The following is a 27,760-nucleotide window of genomic DNA, read 5'->3' on the forward strand; positions in this document are numbered from 1 at the left end:
GCACAAAAATGATGATGCGCCCGTTTTTTACACCGAACTCATGGCCGCTTAACTATCAAAAATAGGGCCCAACATCGTTCTCGTTTTCAGAAAAATTCCATTTAAAAAAAAAAATTTGAATTCTGAATTTCTTCAAGGTTATTAAAAGATCCACTGTACCTTTCAACTAATTCGACTTCTCAGGTTCACTTGTAGTTGAGGAATGTGGAATCATCTTCAAACACAAAACTTTATTCACTACCTCCTCCATGTTTATGCAGCTTACCTACAGTCCAATCAGCTGATGGGCTGGGGAGAGAAGGCCATTGAGCTCAGGTCTGCCAACACAGGAAACCTGGAGGGGGTTTTCATGCACAAAAGAGCCCAGAAACTCAAGTTCCTGTGTGAAAGGAATGACAAGGTATGTCTTTACTGTACTACACGTTCCAACAACCTCCTCCAAGAAATGTTTGAAATGAAGTACGTGGAAACAGCTTTTATATCAAGTATGAATTATGATCATTGTGGTTGTCATCGTATATCATTAACATTGTTACTTGATTGTTGTACTTAGTTACGTGTTCTTGGCACTCAATGTGTTGCTTCTAATGAATGACTTGAATTGTTCTTGTCATGCAATGAATATCTTGCGTTGCACATTGATCTGAATGTACATGCTTATTTCTTGTTGTAGGTCTTCTTTGCATCGGTGCAGTCAGGAGGCAGCAGTCAGATTTACTTCATGACGTTGGGTCAGAACTCACTTTTCAACTGGTAATAAAGTGGACGCGTGGCGCCGAGATGAATTGCTTGTGCAGGCCTTCATCGTCTCGGATTTTCACGCTTGTGAAATCGCACCAAGAAGAGTTGTCCAGGAAATGGTGTCACAAGTATCACGCTGACATTTTTGTGGAGCTGCTTTTCGACAACATCTGAAGTTTCAGTCCAACAAATTCACTGGATTCTGTTTTTTCCTCGCATTTGCGAACTGCAGCTGTTCAGCATTCAGCTCATCTCGTATGGATCAATCACTTCCTTAGCGGATCGGCGCGTAGACCTTCCAAAGTTTTGTTGCAGTGCTTCTTATAAACAGTATCCATGTAATGGAGGAAGAGGTGGAAAAATAGGAGCTTTATTATCCTTTGTTTACTCTGTGGAAATCATCTGAGTGCTTCACAAAAGTGTGTGTGGGGGGAAAAAATGGATCCCTTCACAGCGATGAGCAGGTTGCACATTTGATCCCTCTGACTTACTTTAATTACATTCCAGATTGTCAGCTGTCAGAATTGTCAGAGCTATTCAAACAGCCACATGGAGATGCTTAAATGTTGTGGCTGCAGTCAAAAGTTGAATATGAAAGGACCTCAATGAAAAAGAAAGTGGTGAGCCCATATGCACTTTGGTAGGGAGTTGCAATTGTTTTCAGCCTACCAGTAGTTCCTTATTTTCATTCATTGTTTATTTTTATCTGATAAATGAATATTCATTTATCAGGTAAAAATAAACAATGAAACCATGTTTGATGGTGCAAATCAAATATTTGAATTGCACCATCAAACATGTTTGCATTCTAGTCTAAAAAAATGTAAGCAAGCACTGAAGGAAACTGAAGACCATTTAATTTCAATATTGTTCATATACCAGTTGTTGTTATTGTTTAAAACGTACACAAATCAGTGATTGTGTAAAGCTAATCGAATGCACGCCCACCAGTATTTCCAGGCTTTGTCTTTGTCTTGTACAGTTCCAAGTTATGTATATGTAAAACAAATTGTATAAATGACTGAATGTCATGTTATTTTGTTTGAAATGTCAATATGAAGACTGCTCTATTTTGTCAAGTGACATTCAAAACCAATCGGGAAGACACTCCTGCTTGTGGCGTGCTCCAAAATCCTACACGTGTCCAAGTGGACCGATGCCCATAAAAGGTGAACTTACCTTGAAAATTACAGAGGTACAAGGAGACGTAAAACTTGAAATAAATATTGGCACATAGGGATAGGAAGCATGTGAGCAATTCTAAGATCCTCGCGCCCATGTTTGATTTTCCTTTTGAATCCGTTTCCAAGAGTGTTCCTCATTTGTCATGCTGTGAATGTGTCAGTCTACCGCAGATTACGCGATTGACTCGAGTTATTTACAATACGTTCGTATTGTCATTCCATTACACATTACCAGTCCAGTGTTTTTCCATGTAGTCATGTGTATACGTATTACCACCACTGCATACAGTAGTGGAATAAACTTCTTACTAGTGAAAACAACGGCATTCTAGTCACATTCAGTTGGATATCAGTTATGTATTTCCATAATTGCCTGTCATTTCTGGATAACTGGAAGCAAACGTGCCCTGATGTGTGTCATCTCGGTCAATTTGCCGTACAAATTAGCGAGCTCGTCACACTTCCACCTACACTTTCACTGACTGCCGCTCACATCTCCCAAGTTCTCCACCATCAAGTCTTTTCACTTTGTCAACACATCTCTTCTCTACTGGTGCTTTTCATCTCCCTTCCCTTCAAAGGCCCTTCACTCGCTCCTCACTCCACTTTCATCTTCCTCAAACTCGCATTCCTACAATCGTTGTTCCCAAGTTCCATCCGCCCCCAGTTCTGCTGCAGAACCCTGAATCTGCATTACTTAGCTCTTGGTAGTGTCTCTGAATTCAGTCATGTCAGGCGACATACTCTTCTAAATCGATCAGTACCGTTCACAACAGTTTGTGTTTGTTGTCCAACATTTGCAGTAAGTTTTGAATGTCACATTTAATGCTGCGTAGCTGCACATTTACAAAATGACAGTCACAATCTAAAGTGAGCATTACAGCTGTCGTTGTTAATTGATTAGATTAAAGATACTGAAGAATTGTATCAATTCTTGCCAAATTCATGGGGGCGTGTGTCGAATAACCAGGCCGGAAAAATACGGAAGGAGGAAGTGCGGTAGTTGGTGGATGGTGGCAGTGGAATAAATGATTTTGAATGCTGTCAATAGAGGGCGCCAGACTGAGGAAACGTTTGGTTTTCGATTGTTTTAAATGTCATGTTGAGAAGGCAGTCCATAGCCCGCAGCTCTAAGCTGTTGAGAAAATATGGACCTGATGAGGCCTGCAGTATAAACACAGAGCAGCTGTGTCCTTGTTCTTGTTTCTTCAATGCAAGAGGCAATTGAGATTTATTGGTTTGTAGAAATAATACATATGTCAAAACCTCTTTTCTCTTATTTCCAAAGTATCATTGCTAAAGATTTGTTACTTTGGTTTCTTGTTTTGCACTGGATCTATTTTTGATTGCTTGGGTTTTGTCATGCTAACATGTTTGTATGCAAAGTGGCAGAAGACAACAATAAAGTGTTTGTTTTTTTTGCGACTTCCAACATTGTACTCATTCTGGTTTTGTTCGTTATTGTCAAAAGGTTTCTCTGTGTTAGTATTAAGGCGAACCCAGGCCTTTCAAAATGCAATTGTAAAACATTTCAAATGCAAAAATGAAATCAAAATTTAAAAAAAAATGATATGCGCATTTAAGTACACTATTTTTAAAAGGATACTAAATATGTTTTGTCTATAATTGTGATAGCGTCATTTTTTTTCACGAACAATTAATACCTTTAAAAACTAATTTTGCCACTTGTCGACTGAAGATGACAACCTGTGCTGAGGAAATAGGTAACGACCAAGCATGGCAATATCGTTACCTATTTCCTCAGCACAGGTGATGTCATCTTCAGTCGACAGCAAGTGGAAACAATTTGTTTTTTTAAAGGTATTAATTGTACATGAAAAATCATGAAGTTATCAAATTAATTCTGGACCATATATTAAATTTTTACTGCTGAAAGTGGTTCAATGAGTCAAGTATACCTTTAAGCACTTTACTATTCATTCACGTTCAGTGCATAGCGTCACAAAAAAGCATATATATATATATATATATATATATATATATATATATATATATATATATATATATATATATATGACAAAATACAACTTAAGATTCAAAGAATGAGCATTGAAGCACATAATTACAAGATTCTTATTCAAACCACCTCATAGACTTGGCAATTTGCATCAGTTTCTTAAAAATTGCAATGTAACTACAGAAACACAAAAAAACGACATGACAACTCTTGCCATCAAATCTCTTAATGAGATGTTGAAGTAGAAAAATACTGCTGCATAAAAAGTAGGGCCAAGGCGAAAGTAGTACTGGAACAAATTATAGTCAGATGCACATCCTTTGCAACGACTTCATCAAGCATGTGATGTGACCCCCAGTGACATCGCCAAACTTTTGCATTCTTTTGTGATGATTTTTCTGACTTTTACCCCAACCTCTCTCAGTTCTCGCTTTTGGGGAATCATTCCCTTTACTCACATCGTAAGAAGGTAAAATGCAAGCTCTGTAGGGTTTAAGTCTGGATTTACTTTGTAAATCTAAAATTCCATTATGTGAAATTATTCCAAGGAAATAGTGTGTTGTTGCCAGTAGAAGCAACAACAAACCGCCCATGTCTGCTTTGATTTATTGACAGCAGTCATGAGCCTCTTTTGAACCTATCAGATGAGTTTGTCCCACTTTATGATGCCACGCTCTAAATTTGACCTTACAGAAGCCACCGAGCGGTCCCCTCCCTCCACTAGCAGCAGTAGTCTCGAGATCCCCCCCCCCCCCATACCTTACAGTATTACACCCCCCAATACACACGACTGACTGTGTGTTTGTGTGCAAATGTCAGCTGGCCTGAAGGTGGAGGAGCGTCCTTTTCCACCATCACACAGTAGGAATTTACAATTGGGATCAGTGGTGCTTCCTGTTGGATAAACTTGTGGTTTTTAATCCTCAGCGACGGTAAGCAGCAGAATGTGTGCATCATAGTGGTCTGCACTCGTTGCACGTAGAAGTTGGATTCAAAGCAAATTTGGGTGAATGAATTGTTAACTCATTTACTGCCATAAATTCATTTTTAAAAGATAATAAAAAATTAGGCGCAAGAGGCAATTCAAATTTTTTTAACTCATTCACTGACATTGACGGCTATAAACGTCAAAAATTAATTTGAACTATTTCTATTAGTGCAACTCTTTTTTTTTTTTTCACTTTTGTTAACGAGTATTAAAACCTAGATTTTTTTTATTGCACATTTAAAACAGATACAAAATTTGTGATTAATCGCGAGACTAGTGAAGTCATGCAGTTAATTACGATTAAAAACTTTTTTTTTAAATTGCCACTTTTGTTAACAAGAGTACGAAAACCTAGAATTTTTTTATTGTACATTTAGAACCAATATACAATTTGTGATTAATCGTGAGTTAACTAGTGAAGTCATGCAATTAATTAGAATTTTAATCGCCTCTTGCCCCTAATTTTTAATAATCTTTTTTATTATGAATTTATGGCAGTTAATTGTAATTAATCACATGACTTCACTAGTTAACTCAAGATTAATCACAAATTGTATATCGGTTTTAAATGTACAATAAAAAAAAATCTAGGTTTTCATACTCTTGTTAACAAAAGTGGGGAAAAAATGTTAAATTAATAGAAATTATTAAAAATTAATTTTTGACGTTTATAGCCGTCAATGGCAGTGAATGAATTTAAAAAAGAATAATTAAAAAAAGATAAAAAAATTCAGGGCGTCAGGCGATTAAAGTTTTTAATTGTAATTAATCGCATGACTTCACTAGTTAACTCACAATTATTCACAAATTTCATATCTGTTTTAAATGTACAGTAAGAAAATTCTAGGTTTTCATACTCTTGTTAACAAAAGTGGAAAAAAAATGTTAAACGAATAGAAATAGTTCAAATTTTTGACGTTCATAGCTGTCAATGCCAGTGAATGAGTTTTAAAAATGTGGTCAGAAGCTGTAGACTTAATTTGTTTAATGTAACCAGGAGGAATCTCTTAAGAGTGAGTGTATGTGTGTCGAACATCCATTCAGGAAGCTGAAGTGAGAAAGCAGCAAAAGCTTGTCGGTGGCAGAGGTTGTGGTTGGCACTTGCCAGTGCAAAGCTCAACATGTCTTCAAGACGCAGTGGTCACCGCTCAGTTGTGATCGACAGGCCCGAGGGATCAGGTGACTCGGTCCAGGCTAAATCTGTCCTCCCCACTTGACAAGTTTGAGGAGCTTAGAGAAACCAGGGTTGGGGGGTTTGGAGTTTTGCAGTGATGCAACAAAATGTTTTCCAGTCCAGTAAAGCTACAGAACATTTTGGCTGAACTTGGCTTGGATTGGAACGGCCTCGCAGTTGTCAGGTTTGAATCTCAGTTTTGGCCTTTCTGTTCCAGTTTGCATGTTTTTCGTTTTCTCCATGCGCTGGCTTCCTTCCACACTCCCAAAACACGCATGTTAGGATAATTAAAGACTTTAAATTGGTGTGAAAGTGAGTTTGATTGGTTGTTTGTCTTCTGCTATGTGTCTTATCATTTGGCTGGCGACCAGTCATGGGTGTACCCTGCAGTCTTGTATCAAGAAAGCAACTTTGTAGAAGCAATAGTGACCTTGTAAAATATTACTTGAGTAAATATATCGGACATGTACTTAAGTGTCAAAAGTAGCCTAATTTTCTAAATTATTGGAACTTGCAATTTCAAAACTCAAATTTCAAACTAAATATAGTGAGTGGTTACTGGTTCAACTGTTTAGTTTTTATTATGTTTTTTTTTTAATTATTAATTTTATTTGAATGTTATTTGTTTACTTCAGTAGTTGAGTTAAAGTTAGTTAGGTCTGTATGTACGGTACGCTAATGAATAAAGCTAGCTAGCACGTTAGCCTGGCCATCACGTTAACTGTATGTCTAGACAATGATAACTTAGAGAACAATCCAAATTTGACTTCATATTACTGTCCCCTTAGGTAGTTATAAGAGGGCATTCATTCAATGTAAAAAATAAATAAATAAACATTTATGTAAATGTATCTTATTCCCACCGCAGTTTTTAAGTGTAGTCATTTTGTTTGTCATCCTTTGCTGAGATGTTGAAAGAGTAGCAGACTCAGCAGCAGGCACTTTCATCTTAAATTCCATCAATTTGCATTGTGCAAGTGAAGAATACAGTTGGCTTTACTCGCCCATTTACTGTACAATATGAATTTTTTTATTTTATGGCTCTCACCAGTTATTAAACACTGTTAGTGGATTTCAGAAACACTGCAGGATATCTGATTAAAAACGAGACATATGCATCCATCCATTCATCAATGTGATTTTATTTATAAATGTGAAAATTGTCATAGGCTCTAGTTCATCCGCAATACCAATGTAGACAACCACCATCAAAGAAGAATGGATGGAGCGATAGCTCATTCTAAAACAAAGACAAAAAGTACAATGGACCCTTACAGAAGCTAAGAAATCTAATCAAATGTAGTATCAAACCGCCAAAAAACAGAATAACATCGCAGTAAAATAAATGAATAAAACACTAATCTAACATATTTTTAATGTATGGTTGGTGATTCTTTTATCCAGGGATGAAAACAGAGTTATTAAAGAAGTGATTTACAAACTGCCAAGATGGGACTCAGGGCAGTTAGTTCCATGACAACAATGGCTTTCTCCTCTGTGTTGTAATTGTGATCTGGACAAAACATATGCTTGTAAACACCATTTTATATATATATAGCAAACGATTAAATTTTTTAATCAGATTAATCACATCTTAGAATTTTGATTAATCACGATTAATCGCTTAATAATAAATCACTTTTTTTATCTACATTTTCCCCCCGCCAAATTTGAAGAGCACCAGTTATAAGTAGATTTTTTTTTACATTTCAACATCTTTTGATACACTACACACGCTCATCCTCCTCTTTTTCTAATATTTTGACATGAACAAATATTCTAAATGTGATACGCAAACATTCATTAAATGCTTTACTTTAATGCATGAAATTATATATAATTAATTATAGCAAATGATTACATTTTTAATCAGATTAATCACATCTTAGAATTTTGATTAATCACGATTAATCGCTTAATAATAAATCGCTTTTTTTATCTACATTTCCCCCCCCCCCCCCGCCAAATTTTAAGAGCACCAGTTATAAGTAGATTTTTTTTTACATTTCAACATCTTTTGATACACTACACACGCTCATCCTCCTCTTTTTCTAATCAGTTAATTACTTGCATAATTTAAAATGAATGGGAAAAAATTACCCCGATAGTCTGACATGAACAAATATTCTAAATGTGATACGCAAACATTCATTAAATGCTTTACTTTAATGCATGAAATTATATATATATATATATATATATATATATATATATATATATATATCAAATGATTAAATTTTTTAATCAGATTAATCACATCTTAGAATTTTGATTAATCACGATTAATCGCTTAATAATAAATCGCTTTTTTTATCTACATTTTTCCCCCCGCCAAATTTGAAGAGCACCAGTTATAAGTTGATTTTTTTTTTACATTTCAACATCTTTTGATACACTACACACGCTCATCCTCCTCTTTTTCTAATCAGTTAATTACTTGCATAATTTAAAATGAATGGGAAAAAATGACCCCGATAGTCTGACATGAACAAATATTCTAAATGTGATACGCAAACATTCATTAAATGCTTTACTTTAATGCATGAAATTATATATATATATATATATATAATATAATGCAGGCCACAGTCTAGTGGTGAAGCAGTCTTTTCCATCGGCGGCCATCACACTTCACACTTACGTAATGACAAGATATGCCTTCTAAATGTGTCTACTGTTTAGTGGTGTTGGATGGAGGCTGGGATTACACTTTTAGTGGCTTCTTGAAATGAAGTTGTAAATTGCCTTCCTTTATTTCCACCTGATGGCTTCTCACAACTGTTGAAAATGCCAACATAGAGTTCTGCGGTGACGTTTTATTTGAAGAGCTTTATCTCAGGTCGCAGGGGCTCGCTTTGCTCAGGCGGTCACAGTTTAATTTAGCTTGGAAACTTGAAACTCAGTGTTGTCTGTCAGTTGCCTGTCCGGGATTATAGGACAGAAGCACGCACACTCTTTTCATCATCAAATGATGCCTCATGATGGAGGCTAATGTTTTCAATGGAAGATAATGGCTCGGATCAGAATGAGATAAGATGATTTCAATATTTTCTATATTGACCTTTGGCAAGCGTAATATGTGTGTAATGACACCAAACAGAAACAGATCAGTCTGTTGTTTGCAAGTCTTTAATTGTTGTTACTATTTTTATCCCCATTTTTTTTATTTTCAGAGTGTACAAACCAAACACTGCCACTGCCTCCTGGAACGCCTGAAACATGGCCCAGTAAGTTGCGCAACATTGTGCAGACTGTGTGAGAAGTTAAGATCAATAAAAACGGCTTGAATGTACAGAATGATTCATGTAGCTTCATGTAGCTTTATGTGTTATTATGAAGCGTCCAGAGAGTGCAGAAGAAGAGCAGCTCCTTGTCCCTGACCATCGCATCCTCCACCAGGGAGCTCTCTTCCAGCTCATCTTCCTCGTCCACCATAATCGCTTCCAGACACTCCAGCCTGGTGCAGCAGCCTTGCGTTAGCCCTCAGGTGGTGCTTACAACCGACGACAGCACGTCTGAACAACCTTTTTTTTCTTCTTCTGCTTAACAAAATATACTGTATGCTGTTTCTAGACTGAGAGTCCCATCTACGATGAACATTCTGGAAGTGGAGTTGCTGCTACATTTGTAAAGGTACTGTACAAACCTTAGGTTATTTTTATATGGACACCAAAAATTTAGGGAAGACCCAGGATAGGAAAACTACAGGACTCTCACTTACAGCGTGATGTCAATAATTTGAAAATAGCCCACACACAACCAGGAAGTCGAGACGACCAACACAGCACACCAAACTAGATCTATGGCGTAGTACCATCATTGGCCTGTGAGAGACAGTATGGTGCCCCAGGGCATGCAGACTGACAAAGAAAAAAAAAAGACAAGAAAAAAAGACACGTCCCAGGTTAGCTGTTTGCAGTAAATGATCCCAAAAGCAATGAGGATCGTGAGTGCAGGGAGAGTAAGAGTAATTCTACTTAAATGTAACTTATAAAACCTGTTTATTTATGTCTTTGGTATAAGTAGCAAACATACATGCCGTTCTGCTTGCTTCTAATGGTGCGCATGGGCATGGTGTTACAAGTTTGATCGTAATAATTGAAATTGGAATAAATTAACAGCCTATTCCACTGCCATTTTTCAGTTAATTTATGTGTTTCAAGGTACCACTGTATTTGGATCCATGTTCTGTATTAAATATAAAATGTGTATCACATATGACCGAGATATGAATTGCAAAATACACTATTATTTATTGATGTATTTATTATTTGTGCTTGTTTCTCATGATGGGCATCATCGCATCCTCCAGTGCCTCCATGACGTGTGCGCACTGAAGGGCCAGTTGGTGGTCCTGGAGTGTCGACTGAGAGGGACTCCTCCCCCGCAGGTCACATGGTACAGAGAGGACCAGCAAATTCTGGACTGCGATGACTTCAGGATACTACGCAAAAGTAAGTGCGTGTTTGATATCAATCATTGAATATTCCAAGTAGCAAGATTAAAAAATAAAAATAAATAAATAAAACACATATTGGTTCACTGCAATGATTCTGACTGACAGATATATTGTGACTTAATTCACAGCCAGAATAATTAGTGCTGTCAAAGTTAAAGCGTTAACTAATTAATATATTACAAAAAAATGTTGCATTGATCATATATTAACGCAGATTAATCACACTATTAATTTTGACCACAGATTATTCTTTATCTTGACAGCGGATGGCTACATTTAAGGTAGCACAGGTTGTATTTGAACAATAAATATAACTGCATGCGTTAAAGTAAAGCATTTATTAAATGTTTGTGTATGACATTCAGAATATTCGTTCATGTCAAATTATTGGGGTCAATTTTTTTCCCATTTTGAATTATGCAAGTAATTAACTGATTTGAAAAATAGGAGGATGAGCGTGAGCAGTGGCTAAAAAAAAATGTTGAAGACGTCCAATTAAAACAGAGGGGTGCTCTTTAAATTTGGCCGGCATTTTTGTGTGTGATAAATAAGCCTTTTTAATTAAGCAATTAATCAAGATTCTAAGATGTTATTAATCTAATTAAAAAATGTAATCGTTTGCCAGTTCTAATTATAATTCAAGTACATTTATGAAACTGCACAATTTAAGACTTTAGAATAAGTCTGGATACTTCACCAAAAGAAATAACTTTTCTTCCCATTTATTTTCCCAGAAGCCAGTTCTGCATCAGTGCCAGGTGAGTGTACGCTATGATATTAACCACTATTATTGCCACTGCTGAGCTGAATGACATATGGTTTCATTCAACCTTAGCATAATAAAAGCTTAAGGTAAGCAGTGATATAGACATTCATTGCATCATTTTCCTAATCTTTAATGCATCACTTAAGCCAACCAAAAAATATCGGAAACACCGAGATGTGCTCACTGAAAACAATGCTAATCATTAGGGGTGTGCCAAAAAATCGATTCTCATTTTGTAGGATTCAGAATCGATTTTAAATGTCCCAAAATCGATTTTATTTAAATTAATTTATACTGTCTTGCCTTTGTCTGTGTGTGCCTTTATTTGGAGCGCTGTTTATATTGTACCCGATTTGGCCACTTAGGGGCAGTGTTGTTCCACGCGGTCTGATACACTGTTAAGTTGTAGCCACATTAGAGAGTAGAAGGAAAAAGTCACAATCAAATTACTCCAATAAAAGTTGTTTTTTTTGCAGTGTGGTGCCGTTCTTTTGAGTGATAAAAGTGCTGCGAGTCAAATCATTTGGAATCAAAAATTGTTCTTAATCGAAAATCGATTCTGAATCGAATCGCAGACCCAAAAATTGGAATCGAATCGTGAGACATTCAAAGATTCCCACCCCTACTAATCATGTTGTTATGCTTGTAAATGTAGAGTGTACATTGTATTAATGTTGTGTCCGGAGAGAGTGTTTTTATGTAGACCAATGTCTCGAAGTGAAAATGCATAATGAACTTGTGTTTTTGGTCTACAGAGGACCTTTGTACACTGGTGATAACTGAAGCCTTTCCAGAAGATTCTGGTGTGTTTAAGTGCGTCGCCCAAAATTCCTTTGGCACAGTCTCATGCTCTGCCATGTTGGATGTTTACAATGGTTAGTTTATTTCTCTCTCAGTATATATCATATTTTAAATGTCATTGAATTGCTGTGTCATAGTAACACATCTATTGTAAATAAATGTCAAATTAGAGTGCTAACAGTACCCGCAACCCATAAAACCCAACCATGTAGACCTCGAGGAGCAGCTGGAGATCGAGGCTATTCGCCAGCAGGAAGCAGAGTGCTTCGTGGAGTCAAATGAGGCAGAGTTCCAGCTTGAGAGTGCTCCTCTTAATGCTTGTGAAGAATTCCCCACTGTTCTGCGTGACTCTGTGATTGTTCCCCTACCCGACTGGCCTAGCAGCTCCCTGGAAGACAACGTCTCAACTAGTGAAGTAGGGTGAGTGAATGATATCCAAACAAGCACGTTATGTTCATGTATCTGTTTGATTCTACCTTAGAATATATCCATTTTAAAAGCCATACTTTGTATATGAGCGGTGAACCTTTAGGTCCAGAAAGGCCTTTTGTGCTAACCTAAACTATCCGGAGCACTTATCTATGCTTACAACTTGAACACTAAAATCTGGTCCATGAAATTGTATTAATTTATTCTTAGGGATGTAACGATAATGGCAATATTAGAATTGCCGCAATATCATTGTCGTTATGTTAAAAGCAACACATCTGTTAAAAAAGCAGGTCGTCTTCCATTTGTGCAGTTTAGCACCCTCTGGTGGTTAGTTTGTAAAAAACAGTTTGATTTTTATCAGGTATATTTTGAGTTTTGGTCACTTCGATCAGTGATTATCACTCCCATAAATATTGTAGTGATACATACAAATATTTTTCAACATCACCGTCTTATTTAGTTTACTTACTTTTCACCCGCTTCAATCAAACATAGCATTGTGAACTACATAAACCATGACACCTTGCGCCTCTGAGACCAAAGGAGCACATGACTTGTGATATGACATGACATGGCCAGGCCTAATTGTACTGTCATGTCGTGCCTTTATCTGTGACACTGCTGTTATTGTGTACAAAACAAAACGTGCTTTTCACGCACAAACAAAAAAATAAAATAAAAACGCAGCTGAAAGTGATTCACAATGACTTAAAAAAATTATCAAAAGTATTTTCATTGGTTACCGTTTAATGTCAAAGGATTTGACTGTTATTAATAATTTTTTTTGTATTATTATAGGTTAATTTTGTTCTTTCACTGTTACATAACGGGACAACCCGACACGATGTATTCAACAAATGAGTCAAGAACAAAGGCTTTGAGTTGAAAACTGGTTTATATTTCAAAGTTTATAGTTTGAGTCATCAAATGCAGTGTGACGGTTAGAACACCAGGAGGCGCTATCGCCCAGACGTTGGTAGGGAAGAAGCAACAATCAGGTGGAGCTTGTGCTACTTGCAAGTTGCGAGTCTCTTCTCGTCTTCAGTCGAGCGTGCGAGCTCGGCGTCACCTGTCTCTTGCTTCTTCTTGGCTGTCGTCGTCAATTCTTAAAGGAAACGGACACTTTTACTTCCAGTCTCCCTCAGACTCAAAGGCCCAAAGACGTTTTCCAAGGTAAGAAATATGTTGAATGGATTTTCAAGCCCTTGTTTTCATATGAATAATGAGTTGTGTGAAAAATGGATGGCGAGTGTGTTTTGTCGTATACATTTTTTTTTTGGTGGGGTGGACTTTTATTTAGTTTTACAACAGAAAAACACTAAAAAGTCGATGATGTTTTTATTGGGGGATACAGTATTTAAAGAAGCAAGTAGACTTGAAGTTGTCTGGCTGATGTGTATGATGCTACGGTAGAAACATTGGTCACACCTGTTGCACAACGCTAATTGACTTCATTGGAAAGGTTGCACTTTTTCATGTATCCATTCTTAACTTAATCTTTCAAATTAATCTCTTATGCAATACTGCATGTCCTTAACATTTTTTTTAATGATCTAAAGAGGCCCCTCTTGTGAATGTCCAGTGTGCAGCAGCAGACCGCATGCCTACTGGCTCATATTGAAGCCAAGTGGTATCTTAGAATAAATGATGAGCTCATTTGAGGGCGGTAATATTTCCCTGCCCGCATGCTTGTCAATCTTTGCCAAAGGTTTTACAACCAAAATCAGTTTTTTCTTCACTAAAGTGTTTTTGTTATCTTGTTTGTCTTAAAACAAATGTGAAAATATAGTTTTAAATGGCTGTGCTGGTGTTTTTGTATGGTCAATCAATACCAAGTTACCATCTGAGAATGTCGGCGCAGATGCTTTGGCTTTTTGCTAAGGGGTGATGTGTCCTATCTATATTAATGGCTCCTGAGGTATAATCTCATCTGTAATGTGGAGTGCCGACACGGTGACTTTTGTCCTTGGGAGCACTCTTTCCTCGCTGCAGTTCGACGTTTGATTACAGTATAACTTTTGGCATCTGTCAAACTTTTCAGGTCACGTTGAGGTTCAGTGGCCAAGTTTATGATTTGTCTTAAATGGAGTGAATGCTCTAAAGGTTTGAATCCCGAACAGGCTCGTATAGAAAGTTGATGGCTGGATACCTTGATTATCCATCCATTTCCTATACTGGCTATTCTCTATAAAGTCACAGGTGAGCCTGGAGCTTATCTCAGCTGACTTATGGCGAGAAGCGGGATACACCCGTGAATGGTTGCCAGCAAGTTGCAGTGCACATGTAGTCAAACAACCACCCCGACTCCAATTAAGACCAAAGGACACTTGAGTCTTCGCTGCATGCAAGTTTCTGGAAAGTGGGAGGAAGTCCAAGTTCCTGGAGAAAACGCAAAAAACATGCATGCAAACTCTACACGAGAAGGCCAGAGCCTGGATTCAAACCCTCAAACTCTATGGCAGATATGCTAACCACTATATCACCATGTTGAAATGAAGGCATTACAATGATGTGATCGGATTGTACTGATGAAATCTATGTGTGGTTAAATAGCGATTATAAAGATGCACATATGAAAGCGATTGGGCAAATGCAGAGAGAAAGATGACAGGATCTAGCTGGTTTAGTTCTATTTTTGAGGTCATGTTGGCCGGAGATGCCAGAGCGCAATGAGCAGATTGTATTGTTAACTTTGTTGTTGTCAGTCACAGAGGACGAAAAGGATAGTGTACTCTTAGCCGTGCCATGCTAACGTTGTGTGTTAGCATGCATGCATGGGTGTGTGAGTCACCAGTTGTGTGCCTGCACCTGCCAGCTGATGTCCAAATTCCTCGACCAATATAGCTGTGCCCACTTAATCTCTTTCTCCCTCGCACACAGTTTGCAAGGCCTCAAATCGGCCAGCATGAAGCCTGGAAATGGTTGAATTCTCATCCCAGAAGAACTGCCCTTTGACGCTGAAATCAATGTTAAAATATATGGTGATCATCGGCGTGGGACCTTTTGCTTCCTTATTAGGTTCTTATGTTATAAAAACATGTTTACCAATGAAGATCAATTGCAGTCACCTTAAAATATTGTGTGACTGCTGAGATGCTGACACCGAGCCTAAATGCAAACAATCAATCACAAGGACCAACATTAATTCATCACGTGTTTTTGTGATGTGGGAGGAAGCCAGAGTTACCCACAAAAAAAAAAAAACACCAGTCGGGAGGACATGAGCTGAAATTTCAACCTGGGACTTCTCAACTGTGAGGCATGCATGCTAGCCACTATACGTCCATGCTGCCCGTCAAATAACGAGTGCAAATTCGCTATACGTATGTTCTATATCTGTTGCTCTAATAAAGTTTAATGCGATGAGGTCCTTCAGTTTGCGGGGTTTTAGAATCTGTTAAATTTGCCGGAGTTAAAGAGAATCATAAAACATTTATTTACTTACTTACTTACTGTAATGCCAATGGTTTAAGGAATAATTTAATTATTTATTTATTTGCACTATATTTTTGGGGGACTCAAAGTTGCTCTGTAGTATACAGGAAGCTGCACAAGTCAACAAATGCACCATGAAGAATGAAAGAAAAAGTCTTATCTGGAGTATAAGTCTCCTTAAGAAAAAATAAATCATACAAAGAACAGTTGAGCCCGGACTGGGGGACCAAAATCCCCGTTCCCTAAACATGTTGATGGCAGCAAACGAGTTCCAGTTGGATTTGAAACTTCCGTTTCTTACTACGCAATTTTTTTCTTTTAGTTTAAAATGGCTTCTCTCGAATCATGTGTTGCATTGTGGCCAAGGGAAGAATTCTGGTCATTTATTGCACCTTTTGGTAATTTCTTGTTGTGGTGGAAGCCGCATGCTAACGGAAGTAAATTGTTAGTGCACCAAAAGTGTTTGCCAACGATCCAAAGAAAGTAGAAGTAGAAATGGAAGAAGCATAATTTTGCTGAAAATGTCAAATGAATTCCCGATTGCACAATTCACTCACCAGAACATGTTTAACTCTGCTGCCACTCAATAGCAAGTATGTTCAGGTTTGTGTATCTCGCTGGTCTATGTGAGGTTACAATTGATCATCCTTTAATTGACTGGTGATCAGCCGAGCATGTACCTCACGTGTACTCAAGGTTGTAGGCCCAAAGTTCTCCTTGACCCAGAACAGGACAATCTGTAAAGAAAATTGATCAATATGTCAAAGTGTGAGTTTAAAAAAAAGTTTAGATTCGGATGTTGGATCAGAAGGAATCGCAAATACAAAAATGACCACTGATGACGTGATGTCATGAGTTGTACTTGAACAAATACACAAATAAACAATTGTTAGTCAATTTCATACTCAGAGATGTCATATCCAGGTCCAGAGAGTAAAAACCCTGCCACAGTTTGGCTTTAGCCCCTTGTGCTAGCTAGCTAGCTCCCCTAGCAGGCAAATGAACAACCGGGAAGCTAGTCAAGGAGCTCGCTAGCTAGCACCTGGGACTAAAGCCAAACTGTGGCAGGGTTTTTCCTTTTCTACTTGGATTTGTTATTTTTTTCCTTTCGGACGTAATCTTACAGGTTACAACATTGACATCCGAAAGAAGGGCTGACTGGTAGAAGCCATGGCTTAATAGTAACCCGTCCCCATTGATTCTTACTATATGCATCCGTCATATACATTGATTATGATAGTCATTGATTCATATCGTTATCAATCCCAACAGATGCGTCCTTCCTCATTTGCCACCTCTGTTTCTGCATGTAGATATAAACCAAGAGGTGATCATGGAATTCGTAGATATTTACGTTGTGGCTTGTTTGACCCAGGTTCCAAGAGCCCCTGCTAGTGAACCACTCTTCTGAAGATTACTTCAACCACAGTCGGGAGCAGTTTTCTCCGAGCTCAGAGGTCCATCAGTCACCAGAGGTCACAGTCTCTTCACCCAGCCCTCACCCTCCATCTTCACCTCAACCTCCTGCGCAAGTCAACGAAAAAGCCCCAACACCCAAACTCTTCACTCCAAGCAAGCTGACTTTCAATGTAAGAAGTGATTTCAGACTCTATTAACTGCCAATGTTGAGCTTGATTTGTTTTTTTTCCTTCTCTTTGTCCAGTCCTCCCCGTCAGGAGGCAACACTATGAACCTGTCCGACCTGCCCACTTTTAAGCCCGGTGCCTTCCCACCCAGTGCCTTCAACTATGCGCGGCCAAGACACTTTATTCAGTCGCAGTCAACCTTCCAGGCGCCCAGCTATGAAAGTGTGATGAGGGAGGCTCAGGAGAACCAGAATAATTGCCAGCACAACTCCAAGCATAGTTCGAGTGTCGCTGAAGTTGAAAGTCAAACGAAAATGATGTCTTCACACAGCCAATCAGTGTCTCCGACTCAGTCACAGTTTCAGTCACTGAGCCTCTCTCAGAATCAGACGCAACCTAATGGGACAGGCAAGTCGTCTCCATCCTCATCCAGTCTCAGCTCCCCCATTTCCACGTCCTCTGCCGCTCCTCTTCACTCCTTTGTCGCCCCTTCTTCCTCATCCTCGCGCGTGACCATGCGCTCCAGCATCACCCTCACCCCTCGCACCCCAAGTGCCATTGGGCTGGGCAGCGCCACTCTGCCAGCCAATCAGGGCGCCATGTCGGCTCCCGCCGCCTACCTCTGCTCCGTGTTGCCTTCCCAGTCGGCCTTCTCCGCGTACTCCAAACTGTCCCCCAGCTCCACCCCCCGTTCCTCCACCTCCCCGCTGACCCCTTCGAGCCCTCACCTCCCCATAAAAGAGACCGCTCCTTCCTTCGCCGCTCCTCCGTTTTCCCCTTCCTTCCCTCACTCCAACCTGTCTCCCACCACCACCTCGCTGCCTCTGCCCAACACACCTGTTAGTCATAACAGAGAGCCGCCTGCTGTGGTGTCCATGCCCGCCAATAACAAGGGGACGCCGAGCACGTGAGTCCACATCAGTTTTGCATCGTTACGCACAGACATTAGGCAACGCTTGTCGAACCTGCTCGATTTTCACATTCATCGGTAGTAAGCCAATGCACATGCTGCAGGATATTGCAAAATAAAATATTCTATAAATTATATATTTTTTTCACTTGGTGTAGAATACTGTGGTACAAGTATTGCAGTACATGATTTCTTATTATCATGATCGTTGTTTCTAGTTCAAACTGGTTGTCCGTTTTTGGGGAATCCCAGTGTATAGTTTCAGTATTTTTGTATTTTTCTTTGGATTTTTATGTAAAGCATTTTTACATTTTACATTAAGGAACCATTATCATTTACATTGTTTATCATGCCGGTGTAGATTATTATTTTTCTTTCTGGGAAAATATATTCACATTTGAAACAAATTGGAAATCAACCACCTGAAGCAAATTAGGTTTGACTATCAAAGGTCCACTGAATTTTAATGATCTTCTGCAGCTGGTTGAAAAAGCATTCTATTTAGGAGCTGATTTTTTTTGTGCCTTAGTCATTTGGGTACTGCCAAATCATAAGGTCTAGTATTCCTCTATTGCTTCAAGACTGAGCAATTACATCATATAATGTACAATACATTGCACACAAAAAGTTAGGGATATTTGGCTTTCAGGTGAAATTTCAAGACCAGCCTAAAATGCATTCAAACCTTACCAGGTGAACTTAATGTGACCTTCCCTAAGCCTTTTTAGTACTTTTCGCACAAGTTGCTGTTCTCTAACGAGGAGCTTAATGGCAAAATTCACAAACAACAAAGCTCCAGCTGATGGAGGTGGCATCATCAGGGAACGGCTGTTGGAGACTGGTGCACCTCAAATGAAATGGCCTGCACTTTCTCCAGACCTGAATGCTATTGAAAAGCTGTGGGAGGCTGGAAACTGTGCACCCCAGAACCTCAATGAGCTGAGGGATACCTACAATGAGTCGACTGGTGAACGAGATGAGACGTTGTCAAGCTGTAACTGATGCTCAATGCCACATGATGAGTTATTGAGATGTGGAAATGCTGTTGTTATGGTGTACCCACCATTTTTGTTAACTTTTATTTCAATGAATTGCTTGATGAGGAAATCACCAGTGCATCCTTCTCCTTAAGTGTTACTTTTGACATTTTGCATAAATTTCACCAGAAAGCCAAACTTTTTGTGAGTAGTGTATATTAGAGCTAGTCAAAATTAATCGACAACAGTTTTAATGATCGAGTAATCGGTCAGAGACATTTTTTTAAATTCAAAATTGTCCAAATCCTCTGATTTTAGCATATCAACAGTAATTGTTCACTGATTTCTGTCGTCCTTCATGAAAGAAGTCTGATTGTCTTCTGTGTTTGATTAAGATGAGACATTAGCAAACGTCTGTTTTTACTTAAACACCAATCACTGGTCAACAAACAGGAATCTGGGGAAAATGCTTTTGTAATACACTTTAATGTAAAATGAAGCTTGGTCGATTAATGGATTGAATAATCAATATATTAATCAATTCTAAAACGATTTGATAGTGACAGTACAGTGTATCAAAGTTTTATCAAACAAATTCCACATCAAGCACAATGTCTTCTTCTTCACAGACTTGTAATTCTTTTGTCTATCGCAGTCTTCCCAAGCCTGTTGTCAAGAAGGCTGTAGCTTCTCGACCCTCGTCCTCTCGCTCCACAGATGAAGAAATCCAGGGTTCCAAAGATGCGCTCATCCAGGATCTGGAGAAGAAGTTGCGTTCAAAAGAAGTGAGGAGAAGAAACAGCCAGGTATGTCTTTTTATTTTATTTTAAGAAAACACATTTGTATCAACATACTGATTAACGGGCCTTCCCCCGCTGGGCCTGGGGTTCGGGGGTGTCGGCCGCCCTCCGGTGCCCCCATCTCCCCCTTCTGCCCCCGGTGTTCCGTCCTTCCACACGGCGGGGGGTGGGGTGGGCGCGGCTGCCCTCTCCGCTCCGCTGTCCGGCCCCTCTTCGGCGCCGGTGCCTGGGTGCGGGTGGTCCCCGGGGGCTGGGGGTCGGGGGTTGGGGGGCTGCCGGTTGGATGGGGTGGGGTCGGGGGGGGGGCGGCTTTGTTGGGGGGGGGGCGGTGGTGGGGGTTGCGGGGTGGGGGGGGTGCTGGGGGTGGGGGGTGTCTGGGGGATTGGGGGCATGGGGGCGGTTGGGGCTGGGTTGGGGTGGGTGGCGGGGGTGGATGGGGGGCGGGGGGTTGTGGGGGGGGGGGGGTTGGGGGCCGGTGGGGTGCCTGGTGGGCCTGCAGTGCCCCGTCCTGCTGCGTTGGGCCGGGGGCGCGGGCCGTGTTGGGGCGGGGGGCGCTCCTGCTCCTGGGTTTGCTCTCCGGCCGGTGGCCCTGGTGGGGCCCGGGGGTCGTCCTTTGGCGCTGCCGCGGCCTGGGGGGCCCTGAGGTGTTGCGCTTGCTCTGTTCCGGCGGGGGTCGACGGCTCCCCTCTTTGGTGGAGATTTTCATGCATGCCAGATCCACCACACCAGCATCTACCGAAACTCAGACACAATCTGTTTCCTCCTCAGGTTATTGAATCGGTGGAGGCTGGTGTCTCGGATCTCACGCGGCTTCGTCTGTCCTTCCTTCCTTTTCTCGGTCTCTCCGTTGGTCTCTTGAGGCCTCCCTGATTTTATGTTTTTTGGATTTGTTGGGGTCTGGATGTTTCTTGGGCTGGGGAGGAGTTCTGGTGGGGGGTGTCTGGTCGGTGCTAGATTTCACCTTCCTTGGTTTTCTTCGGTCCCCTCGGGTCTCCTGGTGTTCGATTTAGGTGAACGGTATTTTTTTTTTCTAATAGGTTTTCTGGTGAGCTAACAAATACACGCACGCACGCACGCACATACACATACTCACCCACACACACAAAAAAAAAAAAAAAAATGTATGTATGTATATATGTATATATGTATGTATATATGTGTATATATATATATATATATATATATATATATTTAAAAGAAAAAAAAAAAAGAAAAAAAAAAAGAGCAATGATGATGACATTTCCGAATGAACAATACTGAGCTCTTAAAAAAAAAAAAAAAAAAAAAACATACTGATTAACGTACATTGTTTTTGGACAGAAACTTTCTTATGAGGAGCGCATGGCTCGAAGGCTGCTGGGTCCAGACAACGCCATGTTTGACCAAGACAGTCTTTCAGACTCACAACTTGACCAGGTGCTCGTAACTTTTCTTAAAACGCTTGGATTGTACGGTGCCGTGCAGCAGTTAGCATATGTATGCTAGGGCTGGAAAATAAATGGAAAAAATAATTAGCAAGATTGTTTTTTGTTTTTGGTGATATTGGAATCATCATTAACTCATTTGCTCCCAAGAATGTATAAAAACATTTTATCTTAAATATTGCCATAGTTCCAAAAACATATTTTTTATACATTTCTTATATTTGTTTTTTTTTTAAGATAGAGCATACAGAAGGCTTTGATGCAGCCTCTGAACTGAAGCGAATGGTTAAAGCAATGGTAATTAGAAAAACGGCCAGCAGGTAGCAGAGTATAAGAGATCAACCAGGATTGTTGCAACAAGCTCTTTCCCCACTGTTTTCAACAGATTTGTGAATATTGCTGAAACGTAGCTATATTCTAATAATTGCTGCAAAATGGAAACAGATACAAATATACTTTTTTTTTCCTGATGAAAGAAGAGACTAATCTTTCTTTTGGTAGGTTCCATGTTTTTATAGCAATAGAACACAATATTCTGTGGGCCTTGTGCAGAAAGTGCAAACAAATCTGTGACTTTACCATTTCAACATAATATTCAACTTTTAATTGCATTAAACATATGTTAATAGTTTTTTGTCTATTATGTTTATATGATCATGAAAAGCCAAAATCAAAATCAAGATTAAATTGATTAATTACCCAACCCTAGTGTATGCTGAATTCAAATCCCCATCAGCTTTCATTGTGCTACAGTAATGTCTTATTGATGAGTGGGTTTTGGTTTCTCTGCAGGCCATTTTGGACCACTTTCTGAGAATAGAACCTTGTCATTGGCGACCACGAGACTTTAGTCTGACAATATTACTGCCTCAGTATGTTTTAGTTCACTTATGATGTTCAAAACTGGCACTTAACTTGGGGCTGTTTTGTTCTATTACAGCCAGATTCACCAGAAGGAAGACACACTGGCGGGCTCTGGTAAATATGTTGTAAATGAAGTACTTGTTGGAGAAGATGCATGCATGCGATGGCATAATGCATTCAAATTCAGTTGTGTATGACAATGGTGCAAGTTAATTCAAAACAATCTATTTTAAATATTACCAGAGTACCAAAGACGTATTTATCTGTTGTTGTTGTTTTTTTTATGTTAGAGCATACAGAAGGCTTTGATGCAGCCTCAGAACTGTAGAGAACGGTTGAAGCAATGGTAATTATTACAAAAACGGCCAGCAGCTGGCAGTAGAGTATCGGAGATCAACCAGGGCCATGTTGAAATAAAATCTCTCTTACTCACATTTCCAAATTGATTTGTGAATAATGATGAAACTTGGCTATATTCTCATGCTAATTGCTGCAAAATGGAAACTGATAGAAATAAACTTTCTTTCCTGATTAAAGAAGATACTCTAATCTTTCTTTTGGTAGGTTCCATGTTTTTGTAGCAATAGAACACAATATTCTGTGGGCCTTGCAAAATCTATCAAAATCCAGTAAAACAGCCGGGAGCGAAGAGGGTTGCTTCAGTGAAAATGACTGGGAGTGAATGAGTTGAGTTGGGTAAGAGGGGTTTGCGCTAAAATTGCGCTGGTTATTGTTGCCAATAATCTTTTAGGGTTAAACCTTAGTTTGGATGAATGCGAATGGAATGGCTGACTGAAGCTAAAGTAAAGGTCAGCCATGTGATCATGAATGAATTTCTTGGATTTCTTTTAAGGTACAAAATAAAACATTGTTGAATGCCACACGGGGCTGTTAAATTTGCCAAGCAGGGTCAGCTGGCTGGATCATCTGATGTGGCGTGTTTATTAACACGTGAACTCACAACTTTTTTTCCAACTAAAACTCGTTGCTCTTTAAATCTCGTAAGTCACAAATAAGGTCAAGACCAAGAGTGCATGTGTGTGTTTGTCGTAGACAAATCAAATCTACTCCCTGGATGTTGAATGACAAAAGTTTGTAAATCAATGTTTACAGGGGGAAGCACCACTGCGGGACAGATGAGCGGGGAAACGAGGGCTCAGCTATCCAGGAGAAATGTTACGCCCCTCGCTTCCTGCAGATCCCTCAAGACCTCACTGTGGAGGAGGGCCGCTTCTGTAGAATTGACTTCAAGGTGAATCACGCAAACACGCATTCGAGGTCTTACTTTTCGCAAACGCTCAATAAAACTTTTTTTTATTTTTATTTTTATTTTTTTTAAGTAGCAGATGATATACCAGTAAAAATATATTTGCTCACATTCAGGTTGGAGGACTCCCTACACCAGATGTGTGCTGGTACCTGGACGGCAAAGCGATACGTCCCGACGACTACCACAAGATGTTGGTGTGCGAGAAAGGGCTGCACTCGTTCATCATCGAGATTGTCACCGTGCACCATGCTGGCGTGTACGAGTGTGTGGCCAGGAACCGCGCAGGAGAAAGCAGATTTACCTTGAGGCTTGACGTCATAGGTAAAATGTCTTTACATTCTTTTGTACACATGGAAAAAGTCGATATTCATATTGTGGCATTCCTTTTTATCTGTCATTGCCTTGGAAGTTTTCTACTCGCTGAATTTGTTGTCACTGCATAATACAATGTTAGAAAATTCAGAGGAACTTTATTTAGAGCAGCTGAACACATTTTGACAGTCATGCTGTGTTCTCTAAAAAGGTTTCATATGACTTAGTTATTAAAGCTGCTAATTAGGGCTTTTCGATACCAGTACGAGTACTCCATCTTTGAGTAGTCACTGAGACAGATACCAAGTACAGATACCACTAACTTTTGATGCATAAAATCCCAAAACAAAGAAACTAGCATATAACTATAATATGGAACCGTATTGCACTCACTTGAAAAAACAAACAAACAGTTTTTCTGACTTTTTGGGGGGGGAGCTTTGTTTTGTGGTGTTTTTTTTTCTTTTTCTAAATATTTTTTTCTGTTTTACTAAATATTTAGTTTCTGTCATGAAACAAATTCTGAAAAATGGGGGGGGGGTGGGGTGATATTAAGAAAACAGGAGGACTAATTACTCAGAAAAAAATATTCGGGAATTACTTTTTCTGAGTAATATTTTTCTCCTGTTATTTTTTAATAATTCCCGCCACCCCACCACTCCCCATTTTTCGGAATGTATTTTTCATGACAGAAAAAAAATATTCAGAAGAGAAGAAAAAAAATACTCAAAATAACAAAGCTCCCCTAATTTTTGTTCAATTCAAGTAAATGCAATACGCTTCCGTACAATAAAGACTTAAAATGGGCAGTATCGCGAGCACCGATCCCTTGAAATAATAATAATTACCGATACTTGGTATTGGTACTCGCCCATCCCTTCTGCTATTGTCTGACATCTTAGCTTGACTGCTGTGTAGTAAGGTCGTGATCTCAGTTGTGCCGATCGTTTTCCTTCTGTGCAGCCCAGGAGGCTCTCCGCCCTCCCACCTTTGTTCAAAAGATGTCAAACTTCAGAGCTGTGGAAGGCGACACCGTGAGGTTAGAATGCAAGGTGGACGCGTCACCACCTCCTCAACTCTTCTGGAAGAAAGATAAAGAAATGCTGCGCATTGATCCAAGCAGAATGAGGTGAGCTAGTGACCTCCACATCAAACCACATGCAAACTGTCTTACAGTAAGTTTGTCAGAATCACATTTATTGGCCGAGTAAGTAAAAACACACACGAAATGTGTCTTCACCGTCACAACCGATCCGAGAAGCACGAAAAATAACAAATGAGCAACAGAGGGAGACAGAACGAGAAGCCTGGCGGTTGGCTAGTTAGCGCCCTGACTATCTGTTTAATATTGACTTTGTCTTGTGCGTTTGTGCAGCCTGTACCAAGACGGCTCGGGCAGGCAGTGCTTGTTGATCGAGAGGGTGACCAAGTCGGATGCCGGGTGGTACACGCTCTCTGCTATCAATGAAGCCGGCATGTCCACATGCAACGCCAGATTGGACATAAGCTGTAAGTCTCTCTGCTCTCCTCTCTAGTTACCAGAGAAGCCCAAAACGGCAGATGGACGATGTCCTGCGCTTAACGGCAGACTGAACTCAATTCTCAGGCCTCAAACAAATGCGCCGTTACACCATTAAAAAGAAACCTGACGAGCACATGAGCTGTGGCTCCCGTTCACAAAATGGTACGCAAGTGTAAACGTTACCTCGACCCGCTGGAGATAGATGGCTCACTGGAGCAAAGTACAAGGGAGCTATTAGGTTTCTACTCGATCACGTAACACGCCATCTGCTCTGTGAAGTGGTTGATAGCTTACAGAGAAAGTGACCTGCCTTTTGTTCTGCATGTGCTCGTGTCATTTGATACAAATTCTAAACCTTTTCCATTGATAAATGACAGTTAGACCCATTTTGGAATTCAAATGTTATTGTTTGTTTGTTCGTTTATTTATTTATATATTTGTTTGTTTATTTATTTGTAGACCCATTTCAGGATTAAAATATTTATTTATTTACTTGTAGACCCATTTTGGGATTCAAATATTTATTGATTTCCATCATGGTAATCATACTGGTCTCTCGCAGTTAATGAGTATGTGAAATACTGAAGTGATTCACTTTTTCCATGTGTAGTTATGTCACTGACTTTGGTGTGTAACTAAATTTAAGTAAATAAGTCAAAGATGACGTAGACAGAATGTTTAATATTTCAAGATTTCACTGACCTTTGTATGTCAGGAGCCATATTGTGTGCTTACTGTACATATAAGTGATAGTTGAGGCACCGAGCCTGTGCTGCTCCATGTTGTGGAGAGGAAGAGTTATTTTCAGGCACCTGGCATGAAGGGAATGTTATATAAACGCCTTCCACGAGGTCCCCCACCTCGATTGGTTACACTTGAATTCCTTTAATCGCATTTTCAAACAAAGAGGCTCAGAAATTCTTCATCGCGTAACTTTAATGTGAAGAAGTCTTTAATCTTTCCTTTTAATGACTTTGCCAGGCCGAGCAATCCCACCCATGAAAACGGCGCCCCCTGGCTCCAAGGCGTTGAAATTGCTGTCATCTCTGAGCCACGTGCCGGCTGTGACAGCAGAGTCCCCCTCCAAGCACACCGCCCCCTTGTATGAGAGCGAGGAGCTGTAGATCCTTTCAAAACACACGCACACACGCACGCACGCACACACCTCAGAACTATCAACGCACTGATGCAGTATTTTAGAATTTTGTGTTACTGGAGCTCAAGTTTAGCATACATGCGCGCTAGTCCTAGACTGTCTAATAAAAGTTAACCTTCTTCAGTCTTTATTTCCCATAACTGCATTTACTGTTTCGGGCTGCAGAGCTCATATTGGAATCAAGCCTGTAAGCCTCGCTTTAGCCGTCATGGCGTCTCTCAGCAAAATGGTGCGTCGAGGTCACTTACTGTTATGTGTATTAATAGTTGTGTAGTGACAGTTTACCCGGAAACAGTTCCTCATAAGTCCGCATCAGTCAGAATGTCAACATTGGCCACACTCACTACAGTAGCTCGCCACAATTCAACATTTGCGAAATACAGTACAACGCTGCACTTTAGTCCTCCTGCCAGTCTATTATGTTGAGTCACTGGACGTGGAAATGATATTTGTTGCATTTTGTCTTGTGACTGACTCAACTTTGTGTCACAACCACCACCATTCAGCATACACTATTGTTTGTTGTTTGCTAATATGGAGTGTATGTGAATAACAATATTTATTTATATGTTGCCTCTCTTGCCCTGCAATCCAACATGTGATATTCATTCTCAACGACTTTATTGAATTAACATATTCAGACCCCCTCCTCCCCCAATTTTGAACTCAAAATGCCATAGGCCTGGTTTAACAAAATGTAAATGAATTTCCAGTTACAAAATGAAATGTCTCTATAATAACACCCAATTTGAATCTGTTCTATATTTGGACTGCAGTCAGTAGAACAATCAGTGTTTCTACTCCCAATGTACCAATAAGCTTGTGGTTTGCTCAAGCACCAAAATGGAGCCTCTTAACAAAATGTTGAGCTGCAGGTACGAGTGTTTTCTCTTGAAACTGTTTGTCGTGTCAATTGGTTAGCATATCAATGGATGAATGCGGAATAAAGTCAAATATCAAGTAAGCTTTGCCTCCTGTCTT

The 27,760-nt window shown here is 39.7% G+C and overlaps 2 protein-coding genes across 5 annotated transcripts in view; both read left to right on the forward strand.

Moving 5' to 3' along the window:
* LOC147168286 (mitogen-activated protein kinase kinase kinase kinase 4) overlaps window positions 1–3,357 on the forward strand; it is a 53,605-nt gene extending 50,248 nt beyond the window's left edge. For both annotated transcript variants that reach the window (XM_086084734.1, XM_086084735.1), the window contains 2 exons: window positions 261–400; window positions 674–3,357. In XM_086084734.1, the coding sequence (XP_085940860.1) occupies window positions 261–400; window positions 674–757 (224 nt within the window). In that variant the 3' untranslated portion in view covers window positions 758–3,357. The remainder of the gene's footprint in view (window positions 1–260; window positions 401–673) is intronic.
* Window positions 3,358–4,711: 1,354 nt separating this feature from the next.
* On the forward strand, window positions 4,712–27,743 carry myot (myotilin). Of its 3 annotated transcripts, XM_086084966.1 has the most exons (18): window positions 4,712–4,835; window positions 9,239–9,292; window positions 9,405–9,552; window positions 9,639–9,698; window positions 10,378–10,519; window positions 11,259–11,282; window positions 12,046–12,165; window positions 12,304–12,511; window positions 17,334–17,547; window positions 17,622–18,451; window positions 20,087–20,237; window positions 21,552–21,647; window positions 22,596–22,633; window positions 23,633–23,771; window positions 23,903–24,110; window positions 25,065–25,230; window positions 25,477–25,610; window positions 26,605–27,743. In XM_086084966.1, the coding sequence occupies exons 2-18, from the start codon at window positions 9,285–9,287 to the stop codon at window positions 26,745–26,747; spliced, it is 2,829 nt and encodes a 942-aa protein (XP_085941092.1). In that variant the 5' UTR covers window positions 4,712–4,835; window positions 9,239–9,284; the 3' UTR covers window positions 26,748–27,743. The 3 variants fall into 3 exon arrangements, with proteins under 3 accessions (XP_085941092.1, XP_085941093.1, XP_085941094.1); XM_086084967.1 differs by lacking the exon at window positions 4,712–4,835 and having other exon boundaries at window positions 9,219–9,292; XM_086084968.1 differs by lacking the exons at window positions 4,712–4,835; window positions 9,239–9,292; window positions 9,405–9,552; window positions 9,639–9,698 and adding an exon at window positions 9,955–10,026.
* The last annotated feature ends 17 nt before the right edge of the window (window positions 27,744–27,760 follow it).

The sequence above is a fragment of the Leptonotus elevatus genome, chromosome 9, assembly GCF_054856555.1.
Source record: "Leptonotus elevatus isolate MCC_2025b chromosome 9, RoL_Lele_1.0, whole genome shotgun sequence".
In the NCBI taxonomy this organism is placed as follows: domain Eukaryota; kingdom Metazoa; phylum Chordata; class Actinopteri; order Syngnathiformes; family Syngnathidae; genus Leptonotus; species Leptonotus elevatus.

Bases quoted from the DNA above. Each gene is read 5' to 3' on its own strand.
- myot (XM_086084966.1), top strand. The intron at 9,699-10,377 runs GTACTGTACAAA...CGCATCCTCCAG, and splicing joins TTGCTGCTACATTTGTAAAG to TGCCTCCATGACGTGTGCGC. The intron at 10,520-11,258 runs GTAAGTGCGTGT...TTATTTTCCCAG, and splicing joins CTTCAGGATACTACGCAAAA to AAGCCAGTTCTGCATCAGTG.